Source organism: Melospiza georgiana, chromosome 6, assembly GCF_028018845.1.
Source record: "Melospiza georgiana isolate bMelGeo1 chromosome 6, bMelGeo1.pri, whole genome shotgun sequence".
NCBI lineage: Eukaryota > Metazoa > Chordata > Aves > Passeriformes > Passerellidae > Melospiza > Melospiza georgiana.
Genome location: NC_080435.1, coordinates 6,154,884 through 6,169,089, shown reverse-complemented (window position 1 = coordinate 6,169,089; position 14,206 = coordinate 6,154,884). Strand labels below are relative to the sequence as shown.

The 14,206-nt window shown below is 48.5% G+C and overlaps 1 protein-coding gene across 1 annotated transcript; it reads right to left on the bottom strand.

The window, feature by feature from the left end:
* Positions 1-8,609: 8,609 nt before the first annotated feature.
* On the bottom strand, positions 8,610-12,747 carry RHOV (ras homolog family member V). Its single transcript, XM_058026387.1, has 3 exons — positions 12,552-12,747; positions 9,374-9,432; positions 8,610-9,050 (listed from the first exon to the last, which is right to left on the bottom strand). Exons 1-3 carry the CDS (start codon positions 12,745-12,747, stop codon positions 8,610-8,612), a joined length of 696 nt encoding a protein of 231 aa, XP_057882370.1.
* Positions 12,748-14,206: the final 1,459 nt, after the last annotated feature.

Below are 14,206 nucleotides of genomic sequence, written 5' to 3'. Positions count from 1 at the left end.
AACTTCGGGTATAAAGATAGGTGACCGCCCCGGGGGCTCGCAGTGTGCTCATGGCTGGCTGCTGGGCAGACCTCTGTTGGGCTGAAAGAAAATCTTTTAGATAAACAATTAATAAACACCGAGACCGAGACAAGATCAGAAGTCTCTCCTCGTCCTTTGAAGCGCCGGCTGTCCAAGGCCACCCTGGGCCTTTCCAGGCCACCTAAACAGCCGAGAAACCGACACCAGCTGCTTACCCAGAGACCTTGGCCTGCATGGAACCCTATGCTGCTCATCAGCTGCTCTTGGCTACTGAAGCCTGCAGAGGTGTCTCAGTATTCAGAATGCCTCTTCCTCCTCTGCCCCTCCTAAAAAGGATAGACTCAGAATGGGATGCCGTTTCTACACCCATAATTAAAGCTAGTTCAGACTCCTGTTCTGGAAGAGTTGCTGCTGCTGCTGGGCTCCTGGACTTCCTGTGTGGTGTCCTCTCGTCCACATGGGCTGTGGCTGTGCTCAGATAGTGCTGCCTGTGCTGCAGGCATCACATGGAAGAAGCAGAACAGACATGAATGTCCCACATTCTGCTCTTGAGCCCATCTCTTTATTTTATCTGGGGACTTGATGCTGCATGGAGACATCACATTTCAGTCTTCCTCCTCTCCCACCACATCACCAAGGTGCAATATGCACTACTGAGTAGCAATAGGCATAGAGCTTCCTTTTAATATCTCCTAACTTTGCAGACCATATGATTCATGTTTCCTTCAGCAATACTAAAGATATTATAAATATATAATATTGTAAAGATAATATAATTTTATAATATATATATTATAAAGATATATTGGAGATAATTGCTCTCAGAGCTAGAGATATAACCAAGAGGGTTTGATTTTCCAGTTCTCTCTGGAAACTCATGAAGGGCAATAATGGACACATTTTAGGACTTTAATTTCATTTTAAGGACCATGAAAAAATGCATTGTCTTGTTCCTGGCAATAACCCTTCCCCTCCTATGGCACCGTCTGTGTACCAGTTCATAAATGTTTATCATACCCCACAAAGGGAAAGGAACTCCATTTTGCAAATGGAAAATGGAAGTCATTCACCCAAAACTGCACAGGGAAATTATGTTAAAGCCTGGGATAGCACTTCCAGGTTTCTGATGACCTAAATTATATTTAGACTTATCTTCTCCCTCAACACCTAATACACTATCTTTATTATCCAAAAAGAGATGTTTGGCGATAGTGAATAAGTGCACTGCATGTAAAGCTATGATACTGCCATTACTGGCACTCACAAGGCAGGCTGGTACTGCAAGAAGTCCTCTTCCTCCCAAAGTATGGATGTATTTTATTTATTTGCACAGAGTCCCTGTATTTCAAGTTCAGCATCCTTTGACAGGAGTTTTGTACATATAAGATTTACTGTTAGATGCTACTAACTTATTGCTCTACAAATCTATTTGGCTTACAAGAAAAAAACCAAATCATCCTGCAGAAGATATCACAACACTAGATATCCTCTCCTACCCTCCCTTCAAATTATACATTGCCGTCCAGATAATATTCCAGGGTGGCTGACATCTTTCATCTACTCTATGTTATTAAAACCCCTTAGCAAGCGGAATGAAAATTCCTCTGTGCTATGTATAGCACCATGTGTAAAACAATTCACAGCTGGGAATACAGCCTGGGCACCCACACTTGGATCTTTATGGTTTGGGTTTTGCAAGCCTTTTTTCTCGGTGCCTGCCAAGCCTCTGGCTGGCCGGTGGCATTGGCACTCCGCAAGAAGCCTGCTGCTCTCCTTTCCTGGCAGAGCTTTCACAGGGTTTCAAAGTCTCCCTCCACTGCGGTTATTAAAGGCTTTTGTTTATCTTGTGAAATCTGCCCTGTGAATGCTGACACTGACTGAAGCGCTGGGAGAGTTTCCCTGACTCTTCCTCTCTCAGTCTCTCACGGGTCTATTCCCATGGAAATGATCTCAGGTGTGCCGTGCGTCACCAGCCTGCCCCGGGCGCTCCCTGCCCCGCTGGCAGGGAAGATGAATGCGCTCGTTCTGAAGCTCTGCCCGTAGCAGGGCGCTCCTGCTGCCGCCTCACTGCGGACGGGGAGAGCCGTCCCAGCGCAGGCCCCGGCTGTCCCCGGGCACAGCCGCTCCCCAGGAGCGGCAAAGGGCTCCCTGCAGGCGAGCAGCGAGGGCTCTGCGCACCACAGAAACCCATGGGCACCGCTTGGGCAGCGCTTTCCCAGCCTCTCTCCCATCCAGCCCTGCAGGGATGCAGCCTCTGACGGGAAAACCAAGTCCTCCCACGTTGAGCTGTCCTTCAGCACGTGATGCTGACTTTCCCCTTTGGAGGAGAAAGGATCTCCCGTGTGTAGGGCTGAGGTGTTGACCCACCTTTCAAGGGAGACTCCAGCTAGATCCTTGGCAGATTCCAGCTACATCCCTGTGTCCCTGCTGCCACTGAGCAATGTAACCAGGTGTTTACCTGGAGAAGCAGAGAGTTAAGCTCCGTGGCAGGGTGAGATGCTTATGAGGATGGGGGAGGAAGGGACAAGCCCACGGCTTGAGCGCCCTGAGCTCCCTGCAGAGTTTAACATTTGTGATGGCACCACCATCACCATTCACATGTCAGTAACTGCTTGGGAATCTCCAGTGCTGTCCCCACCATGAAATTCCACCATGCCAGCGGCACAGTGCAGCCACAGGAAGGGGACTTTGCTGTGTGTGATTGATTCGCTAAACTGGGCTCTCTTCCACAGGAGGTCGAGCTCTTCCACCCTCAGGACCAGCAGAGCCAGGTCCCATGGGTGGAAGCAGGCACCAGGGAGCAGCAGGCACCAGGCCTGGCTCTGAGGCTGCTGCTGCAGTGCTTCCTTCTGCCCTGAGAGCCTGGGGAAGGTTTCAGCAGCGCCTGGCTCACTTTCTGAGAAAACAAGGAAAGAGAGCTTTACCCCAGACCCTGGGAAGCCCGTGTATTTTCATTGTATTTTAATTTTAAGAGATTGTCTGCCCCGCCCAAGATTATCTCATGGGAAAGAAAAGCCTGGCTCAGTGACTCGTGGTGAAACTTGTCCCACAGCCAAATTTCTTTGCACCTGATATTCCTCCATAGCAGCAGAAACCAGAGTATTTTAGTTCACAACACTGCCCTAGGGGTAGCACTGAGGATAAGGGGTTGGAGGGGGAGGATGGGACCCACATCTCCTGCTCCTCTAGAACAAGTCCTGCAAGTTTGGATGCCAAGCAGCTCAGTCTGGGAGCTGGAAAGGGCATGGTGTCACCCTGGGAACCAGGATCACGTGGGGCTGCAGCAGAGGGAACCTGTCTCAGGGATAAGTTGAGACATACCCTGCCCTCTTGTGCAATAGGTCTTTGCAAGTACAATGCTGTACTTATACGGTGGGAATGGGGAGCCCAGGGCTGGACTCTGCAGAGGCATGAGTAAGCAGCTTCCAGGAGGCCCAGGTGCCAGCTGGGCCAGCTCTTTGATGCCTTCTCTGGGAGCAGAAGCAGAGCAAGTGCTGGGCCCCAACCAGCATTCTCCACTACAGGAAGGACTGTCTTAGAGCCATATTGTAAAGTTCAAGTGGTTCCTTTGGAGAAATGCTTTATTTCCTAGGCTCACTGCAGAGTGATTTAGCAGGGTCAAAGAGAGGCAATGATGTAAACTGACTCGAGATGTACAAGCAGACCGTGTGGCCAGGGGCAGCATCCTGGGCAAAAGGGACTCTCAGCAGAACAGAACAGCAGCAGTTCAGTTTGCACACAGGCTGTGAGAGGAAAAACATGCCTTGTGGTGACAGCATCTGTTTGAGCAGTGCCTCTGCTCCCTTCTGCTCTTGTGGTATTCCCACACTGCTCTTTGAGGGACTGCAGAAAAGACCATGGGAAAGGACCAATCTAGGCCAAATTAGGAGTAGGAATGCATTAGGAGCAAAGTTGAAGCAGGTTACTTATCTGCCAGTAGAGCTGAGAAACGTCAGACCCTGCTTCCAAGCTGGACCTAACTTGGAGCAACGTGAAGAAAAAGCCAGTTAGCACCTGAGGATTAAATTGGGGAGTATTAAGAAAGTGATAAGGTTGTCAATGTAATCACACCCTCTCAGGAAATGGGGGGAGGATGCCATTCCGAGGTAATTGCATTTCAGCAGGGTTCCTCCTGCTGGGCTCATGTCAGCTCCTGACCTGGTAATAGTTCAGCCTGTCCCTTCAAAATAAATAGGATGAAACCTAAAGGGCATAAAGATCTCCAGAAGGACTTTCAGACTTGCCCTTTTGGTGCTGGAATGAGGATGTGCTGAGTCAGATGAAACTTGGTATTATTTTGGGGTTTAGTTCCCAGTCAGAGTTCAGTGGAAGCTAAGGAAAGTGTTTTTAGCTGGAAACATTTTTGGCACAGCTAAGCCCATTTCGGGTGCAATACCTACAGAAAAAGGAAACTAAAGGGTCCTTTCCATACTGTGTCCCTTCTGTTGCTGACATCCAAGCTCAGGTCCTTTGGCAACGGCAGCAAGCACACTGGCTTCTTGAGGATTTAAAAAAGCATGGTGTGTACCTGTACTGAAGTACTTGGACTGTTACCTATGCTGGGTCTCAACCAGCATTCTCCAGTAAGTAAGGACAGTCTTCCTTATCAGTTACTCTGCGGGAAGCAAGGATATGCAGCAGTCTACTACCCAGGATCCAAGTCAAAGCCCTGAGCAAGAAAGAAGGTATTAGGAAATTTCTACCCTGTAGAAATGTTGGTGCTTTTAGCATTTGATGCTGAGTTTTTGCTATGGAACGAGTCAGATAAACTAATCACAAGAATCCTTTGTGGAAGAAGCTAAGCAGCACTTGTGAGGAATTGTGCTGGCCTACCAATGGACTGGGCTAACTTCACCCAGCCTGGTGGGGTGGCTTGTGTTAGCAACAGTTTCCCAGGAACTCCTCTGAGCTCTCAGCAGCATCTGAAAATACAGGTTGGTCAAGCAGCGCTGCAAGACAGAAACAAGCCCAGACTCTACCAAAGCCAGGTAGTAGCACAGATCCAGAACTGCGCCATAAGAGGATGAGAGCAAGGCTTTACAGACACCTCAGGTGGCTTTGGTAGGAAGCTCCATTTAATGAGATAGATTCACCTCCCCACACCCAGAAGTTCAGCTTTGTTCACGGATTTCAGGGAGTTTAGAGTGCTTATTGTGCATATGACAGGATATGGCTCAGTAGAATGACTCACTCCCTGTAAAGTCAATTCACACTTTGCTGCTATTTCCATTCACAGGTGCTTCTGTAAGATTTAGTGCCAGGAAGTTACAAAGCTGGGAGTCAGCCCCAAATACTCCCATAGGTTACTTTACACCTAGGAAACAGTGGGTCTGTAGAAGGAGAGTGTGATTGCAGACTTGGTAAATAGCCATGCCCCCTCCCCCCAAAAAAACCCAAACAAATCCTAAAAATCCCAACAACCTCCTCACCCAAACCACAAGTTCCCAAATCATGTTGTATTGGTAGTGATTTCCTATTCCCTTCTAATTTCTAAATTTCCCCATTACCTCTGCCACTCTGGTTTTTTGTCCATTTTCTTTCCTAGCTCTCTGCTGATCCACCATACTCCTCCCTCAGCAACCTCACTTTCCAGCCCTCTGACTCTGGAGCAGCTATGGGGTCCCACATCTGGACAGGCAGGAGCCCTGACCTATCTGTAATACCGAAGACAAGGCTAAAAGTGTTAGTCCTGTGAGCTGTCTTGGATGGAGCCTTTGCATCCTATGTAGCACAGGCAAAATTTTTCAGCATTTGAGCTGCGTTTAACTGCCAAGGTAAGCGAAGTGAAGCTGGTCCTAAATTACCCATCAGCCTAATGACAGAGCAGCATGCTGTCATCAAGGCTCCAAATGCAAGTCCTGCATGAGCTTGGCCCAGTGAGGGCTGGGAGGGCTTCCTGACTGGTCCCTGGAGAGTGGCTTCTGGGGAGAGGCATTGAAAACCCTGCATGTTTGCTACTCCATCCCCCTCAGCAGCCTCCATACTGAGGGACTGCTGAGGTCGAGAAAGATTAACTGAGGTAAGAGAAGGAACCTGGAAAGTTTCAGCTATGAGGGGATTTTTACCATTGCTAGTGGGGGTTAGGACACAGAGTGAGAAGTGGGGCCATTTCCCTGTTATGGTTTTTGTCAGTAAAATGGAGTAACTCCCTCTCCAAATTAAATTCCAACTTAATTTGCACTGACAAAATTACGAACACAAATTGTGGACATTAAAAAATTTATTTGAACAAATTTTAGACACAATCACATAGAATGAAATTAGCTCTCAGTACAGTTTCTTTTCCAGAATGAAATAGCCCCTGTTTCATACCAAGCTACTGCAGGACAACCCTTGCTGTCCTTGGCAGGAAGGAGGCTGGTGTTCTTTCCACCTGTGGCTTTGCTCCACAGGGATGTGGCATGCTCTTTGGCAGGTCACACCACAGCCCTTGTTCTCACAGGCTAAAGAAATGTGTAAAGACCCAACAGACAACCTGAACTAGTGATGCAGCAAGGTGCCTGTACAGGTAGGATATGCACACAGGGATGCATTGCTGAGTGAGAGTTTTGTCAGGTGTCCTACCTAGACCTGTGTCAGACATGTCACTTCTAGCTACTGTCTCTGTGCTCACCGTCTCTTGGGACTCCTCATGGACCCAAATGACATTTCAGATGGAGGAGTCCTTTCAACATTCAGCTCGTTTTGCTGCACCATCCTTTTCAGGTCTCTGAGCCTTACCCTAGAAGCAGCTCCAAGGCTGTGGGCCACTTCCCTTCCCAGGAACACTTCACCTCTTTTATCCTGCAATACTGCCCAGGGAGACAGCAGTCTTGTCTCACATCCTGGGAACAACATAAGCGGCAATACAAAACCAGCCGGCTCTGAGAGCTGTTGGGAGGCATTTGTTTGGAGCCAGACTGCATTAGTCACATTTGCCTTGCTACAGGCTCACCAGCTCACCTGTGCTTGCCTTTGGCCGAGGGCAAACCATTCACAGCTAGTTCTCTTTCTGTCACATTACTCCAGAGTCTCCTCAAAGCGATGGGCTGTGGCCAGATGCAGAGAACCCCCTGAGTATCAAAAGCATCTCTTGACAGACCTGTCATGCTCTCTGCTACATAAACCAATATGAAATGTCTCTTCAAAAGAACATTTAGAAATTGCTGCAAGTTTTGTAATAAAATATAATAAAATGTGAATAGACTCTCTGAGGTATTAATCCCCTGAGAAAGTGGTGAGAGGGGAAGGGAGTGAAACCAGAGGAATTATTTTCTCCAGTAAAAACTTCATGGATTTCCTTTGCTTTTGATTTCAGCAGATCAAGCAGTGGCTTTTAAAAAAGGGAAGCATAACAGAAAGAAGCCCTGAGTCCTCTGTTCCTGTTCTGCAGCCTCAGGAAAAGCAGTACAAGGTAAATTCCATTCTTCGGTATAGATCTGAAATTGAAGATTTTACTAATAAAGAGAAACTCTCTCACTACAACCCCCTCCTTTTGATTCAGAACTGAATGTATTGACAATATTACTTTGAAATTCATATCACTAGCAAAATTTTCAGGTCCCTAAAGGTTGCCCTGCATATTAGCATCTCAGCTAAGTAGAATCACAACTTTAATTTAACTACATTAATTCTCCTTTCCTTCTCCATCTACCTTTCTTCATTCCATCTTTCTCCATTCTATTTGCTTCCTTTTCTTCCTTCTCCCTCCATCTACACTTGACCCCTTGGTAGTGTTATAAACCCTTTGCTGACCCAATTTTTTCTCTGCTAGACAGAGTCACACCTCACTCTTTCTCACCTCTTCTTTCTTTTGAAACACCACACACACAAAAGGCCTTTCAAAGTTGGTCTCCAAGTCCACAACTACCTCTTAGGATAGGACTGTAACATCTGCACCCAGAGGACTAGAGAGTCCTCTCAGAGAAGGTTTTGCTCAAAGTATTACTGTAGCTCCCAGCGCATTTTCTCTTCAGCCTGCTAATGGCCTTTATTTAGGAAACAACTTCTCAAGAGTACTCCTAGTACAGGACCTTTAAGAAAGAGAGCTGCTTTTTCACATCCAAGTGAATTCTACCTATTTTGGTAAATGGAATCAGAGGGGGAACCCAAGTCTCATGCTACAAACTCTGCACCCCATGCCTGACCACATTGCAGTTGCATGTAACTGCCCCGCCTTACTCTCTGCCATGCCTGTAAACCAGCCAAGACACAGGCTGATTTCAGAAGTCCCTCATGTTTATTATGCTGCATCAGAACTCTATGAAAGTGTGTGAGTTTCAACCAGAAAACTGGTCATTTTGAACAATGTAAGGAACCTGCCTGTTCTGGGGTACTGAGTCTTGATGTACAAACGGCTCCCATTAGTCTGGGACACTACAGACATGTCCAGCAGGTGTTTCAGCTGCCTGGACCATTCCACATCTCAGCACCATGGAAATCTAGTTCATGTCTCCTTGGCATCTGATACTGTACCCAGCAAGAGACAGGTTTCCAAGCCCAGCAGCTTATCATACCCTCCTTGCTGGGGCCATAGGAGCAGTCACTCCAAGAAGGTGCAGAGCCAATTCTGGCATTGGGTGTTTCTTTTCCCCTCCCTCAAAGCAGCTTCAGACAAAGCAAAAGAACTTCTTCCAGCGGCACTTAGAGAGAGTCTTGATGCCTTTGGCAGTCATCTTCTTTTCCTGACGTGCCTTGTGCTCAACACCACTGACAATGGCCATGTCAAAAACTTCTTTAAGGTTCTTCTGGGTCAGTGCTGAGCATTCCAGGTAGGCTTCAGCCCGGATTTTGTCAGCTAGACCTTCTGCCTGAGGCCGGGGCACGGGCTTCACGTGGTAGCGATCCAGGCTGATGAGGACATTGACATCGTCCCGCAGGTCTGCCTGTGTCCCCACGAGCAGCACTGGCGCCCGCGGGTTGTGAGTTCGTATCTCAGGGATCCATTTCTCTGTAATGTTCTGGAAGGAGCTTGGGTTTACCACACTGAAGCAGACAAGGAAGACGTCGGTGTCAGGGTAACAAAGCGAGCGCAAACAGTCAAAGTCCTCCTGTAGAAAAGGGAGGGGAAAAAAAATCTTCACTGGACTGCTCTTCTAACAGCATGATGCTGCAGTAGCTTTTCTACAAGTTAACTAGGATAGCAACAGAGGCAGGGCATTGTACTGACTTCATGGCCATGCCACATTTCAGACACAAGTTTTAGAGTTGCGGGCATCTGTCATTCACTTGTCTGTGACTGCCATACCAGCAAATGGCTGGTGCTGGACCAGTGCATTTCCTCTCTTCCCAGTTAAACACCTCCTTCCTCAAAGCCTGAAAACAATGCCTGTCCCACAGGACCAGAGTAGACAGCTGCTTTGATAAAGCTTACCTGTCCAGCAGTGTCCCACAGCTGAATTCGGACTGGGGCTCCATCCACGAGGACCTGCACTGTAGCAGAAGGAGAATAAGGATGAGTCTAAAGCAGCTGGCCAGCATACACAAGTACACTCAAGGTTTTTCCTGAGCACTTTGCTTCATACCCTGCTGAACGGACTCACTGAAATCACTCACATCTCCTCCTAGCTGAGCATCCTCCCAAACCTCACTAAGACTTGAAGCTTACACTGGAAACACTAAGAGAACTGCAGCAGACCTGTTTTGTTAGCTCTCACGTGTTTTGTGCTCGTCTCCAGAATTCTGAAAGAATAGTTCCATGTTACTGGACAACTGCTCCTCTGGAAAAGGAGAGCCCTTAGCCAAACAGTTCCCTGAGAACCATTTAAAACCCACCTTTGTAATGAAGAAGCTATTAAGGAAACAGTGATCAGTGAAATCCCTTTCAGACTATCCACACACCAAAAAACTGCTGAGTTACACATGTAAGGCTTGCTCCCATTTCACTCCCTAATCACAGTAAGCCTTCATGTGGTATCAACTGACTCAGCCTGAGAGCTGGCAGGACCTCTGATGGCAATCAGGAATGAAACTGTTAGATGTTGAAGTGCATAGACACCACAGAGATTAGACTAGGAACTGAGAAGAGGGGGGAAAAAAGGGTTGTGGAGCTGAAAATCACTTTAAAAGTTCTGACAAGGTGGATGGGGCTGTGCTTGGATGAATAGAGGCAGACATCATGGCTAAGGTGACAATGGCTGACACTTGACATTAGTAAGCTCCAGGGCTGTGTGCAGGGAGGAGGCCTTATTGTCTTTTTTGTTAAAAAAAAAAAAATATGAAACAAACAAAACCAAAAAGCCCTCCAAAACCCAGAAACAGAAAAAAATCTCACAACCAGAAGCAAGATAAATCTTTTGTGATTCTTGAAGTAACTTGTCAGGTGAGAAGTGACAGAAGAGAGTTTAACACAAGCTTTTGAAGGAGAGCACTCCTCCCTGAAAACAGTCTTGGGGAAAAAAGGGGGACACAGACAAAAAGATGAACTGAAGTTTGGTGGGAGACCAAGACTGGAAGAAAAAAGAAGGGGTGGGTGCGCCCACCACAGAGCCACTCCTCGCGGCGTAGCTGAAAGTCATTGCTTCCGTGTGACTGGGAAACAGTTGGGTTGTTACCATATCTGCCCCAGAGGAGGAAGAGAAACCTGTTCCTGATCAAAGAACCTGCTAGATCCTGACTTGATCTTCAAGGCAGCAGGCATTTGACTTTCTAGTATCTGGTTTTCTCTGTCTCACAAGTGCACTGAGAGAAGGAATTAGCATCTCTGAAATGTCTCGCCATCTTCAGAAGAAACTCACCACACATATTACCTACTGCTCCAGCGTCTGCACAGTTTCATCCCATCTGCTGCTAGCTTGAGCTACGTTAGCAACTCTGCAACAGCCCTCCAAATACCGCCCTCACAAGGTCCACACCCTCAGGATGAGGATAGATCATGGTACAATAGCGAAGGGGCTGGCAGAACAGGATAGCCTGGTGGAGAAAGGTCACCGGGTGCACATTTCACTCAAGGCTGCTCTAGCTGGCAGCGACACCCAGCAGGAGGTAGAGCCAGACTACATCTGTATGTGGCTGGGTCGCTGTCCCAGAGACGTCCCCCTGACAACGCAACACCTTCTCCTATCTTGTTATTGGCATCACAGTCCCATGAGCAGGATTAAGGTTAGAATTTAAACTGCTGAGTTCTGCAGGCTGTTTCAATGGCAGGTATTCCCCAAAAGTGGAAGGAATTGGATTGAAATTTCTGAGCTGGATCCTGAAGCATAATATTTGACTCCAGGAAGGGACTTTCTTCAGGCTTACCCAGGGTAAGAGTAGGAGTGCGAAAGGAAACTTGTCTGTTCTTCCATTTCCTCCCAATAAGCAGAAAGTGAACTTCACAAGACACATTTTTAATGTTTTTGATTTATATAATTACAAACCCTATGAACCTCTGAAGGCAGACTCAGTACTGGGACATCCAGACTGGAACTAAACCCATGTGCAGCTATCTTCAGAATACCTGCTGTTAATCAGGAAGTCTCTGCATTCATCTTGCCTTCACCTTTCTGGACCATTTTATTATAGATTTGCACTTCCAAAAATGTGCAGTCTAATAACTACAGTAATGTTAAGCCTCTCTTAGTCCAATCCATACACATTCATGCAAAGACAGCAGAGAGTGCAGTAACCTTTCCCTTGGAGGACTGATGATTCCTTACATCTGTTCACAAAGGCCTTCTGGACCATGAACAGCAGCGTGTTCCCAGTCCAGTTCCTTCAAGTAACAGTGGAATAGCTTGGAGAAGGTAAATCAACAGCTCTCAGCGTGAGCAACTGAGGGGGGACATTGAAACAAAACACTCCCTCTAAGCACCCCTAAGACTATGACACATTGGATGTCTCATTCCTGGTTTGACTTGAGCACATCTCTAATCTACCAATCTACATTGCCAAGTAGTGCTGTGTTTCTTCATATCAAATGAAGATAAGAAGTCTTTCAAAGGGCTTTGTATTCTCCTGGGGTTTATATTAGAAATTGGAGCCCAAAGGAAGAGGAGTGTAGAACAAGAACAAAGATAGCATTTACAAAAGTGGAAACTAATGAGACCTCATCAGCTTGCAATTCTAGCCAGACTTATAAAACCTGTCAACTTTTTGACAACCTCTGTTCAATGCAAACTTCACCAGACACGGAGAGAAAAGGATGGTTTTCCCGAGTATCAGTTGAAGCTAAAATCACAGCCTTACACTGTAGACCATTTCTGAAGCAAAACCCACTAACAATAAAAAAAAAAAAGCAACTAAGCCCCCTTCTATTTAGTCATAACAACACCACAAAACCAGGAAGATGCCCAAGTTCATAGAACTTGCAAATCAACTTGACACAGATGCAGAACGGAGGATCTCCACCTGCTAAACCTCACAAAACGCGGGAGGGACTGGGTCCGAGTCCCAGGAATGACCGCGGGCTGTGTGCCCGCAGAGCCCCCGGTGCGCAGCCCGCGCTCCCGGGAGCGCCCGCCCCCACCCGCGCCGGGGCCCCGCTCCTGCCGAGCTTCCCGCGGTCTCGCTGCTCCAGGCTGGATCCTCCGGGCCGCCCCGTGCCCCGCGCAGCCCGGGCGGGCACCTACCGGAGAAGGTGTCGAGGGCGGTGGGCTGGTACTCGTCGGGGTACCCGTTGGTGGTGTAGCTGACCACCAGGCTGGTCTTCCCCACGGCGCCATCGCCCACCAGCACGCACTTGATTCCGAGCTCCGGGCCGCTGCCCCGGGACGGGCTGTGTCTCCGTACGGCGGGCGGGTAATCCAGGAGCTCCTGGGGAGGCATGGCAATGGCACTGACGGTGGCACGGCGGACTCGACAGGGCTCAGCGTGGGGAGCGGCGCGGCAGGGCCGCTGCCATGCTCCTGAGAGCGGGCTGCTGTCGGAGCTGCCGTGCGGGGCCACCTTCTCCAGCCCGCCGAGCTTCGCTCCTCATCACTGCACCTGCCGCCCTGCGCACAAAACCAGCCCCCATTTCCCTAGTCCCGCCCTGTCCCGCCCCGCCGGGAGGCGGCCGGGCCCAGCCCTGCTCTGCCGCCTCCTCCCGCCGCCGTCCCGCGGGCGAGGGTCCCGCTGCGGCGCCCCATGCCCCGCCAGGGCCCCGAGCGGCGCCTGCCCTCGGAACTTCGGCAGGTGCCACGCCGGCCTCTGAGCCGCGCACACACGGGAAAGCCGCGCTCCTTCCGAGTCGCTCCCGCTTGCTTTTTGAGAGAAGCAGCTCCACTGTGCCGTTTGGGGCATCTGTGATTTCTGCCATGAAATCAGGACAGAAGTAAAGCCAACAGTGCTGGTCAATATTGTGAAGGACAATGTAAAACAAATGGCCAGAAGTCATCCCATCTGTTAACTACATGATTGGCATTACTGGGTTGCTGGGGCCCAGCCAAGCTGTTCCTACCTGCTGGCAAAAGCTGCAAAGTGTATTTTCCCAGCTGCATGGACAAGTGCAGGAGTTCCCAGTCTGCTGACTGTTTTTCATATTCACCTCTGGTAGCTCCCACACCACACTGCGCCCTTGGCAGCTAAGAAGACAGCTCCATCCCTGCCCTGAGGAGCTCGCCGTCTAAAGCAGTATGACTAAACACAGGAGTGGGAACACACCACTTAAAAGGAGAGACACAACCACACTATCTCAGCCATCACTGCACACCAGTGTAGCACCTCCAAGTGATTGGAAACACTGGAGGGAAAGTATTAATTCCTGCAATCCCCAATATTGCAACATTAGCTTTGAATGTGGAGCTGCCTCCTAATGGAGGAGCTAGACTCAGGCTATCAATGAACAATACTCATTTAGTTACCATGATGTCCTTCAGGGTCCTCTCAGCAAGGCAGACCTGTCTGCACTAGGCAGGTCTGTGCTGCAAGCAGCTGCTGATTAGCAGTTGGTGAGTTTGTCTTGCTGTAGTTTGCATCCATGCTGAGAAATATACAAAGGTGTTCCACCTACACTAATGCTGAACTTGAGAAGAAATCTTTAAGTCAGGTACAGTCTAGAGTACTTTTCCGTGTGGGTGACAGAAAGTCATGAGCACTGTAACCCTTCAGGTTCAGTGGACAAAGCATGTCCTCTCTTTGGAGATGGCCAATAAGCTTCCTGGGAACTGCAAGAAGGCTTTTCCTCTGCAGTTTTCTCTAGCAGTTTGTTTGAATCAACTCCTTATATGTTTTTACACAGAGCACAGCCTTGAATTTCTACAGCTACAAAAAATGGGGATGGTATTAGAAACTAGGCTGCTGCTAA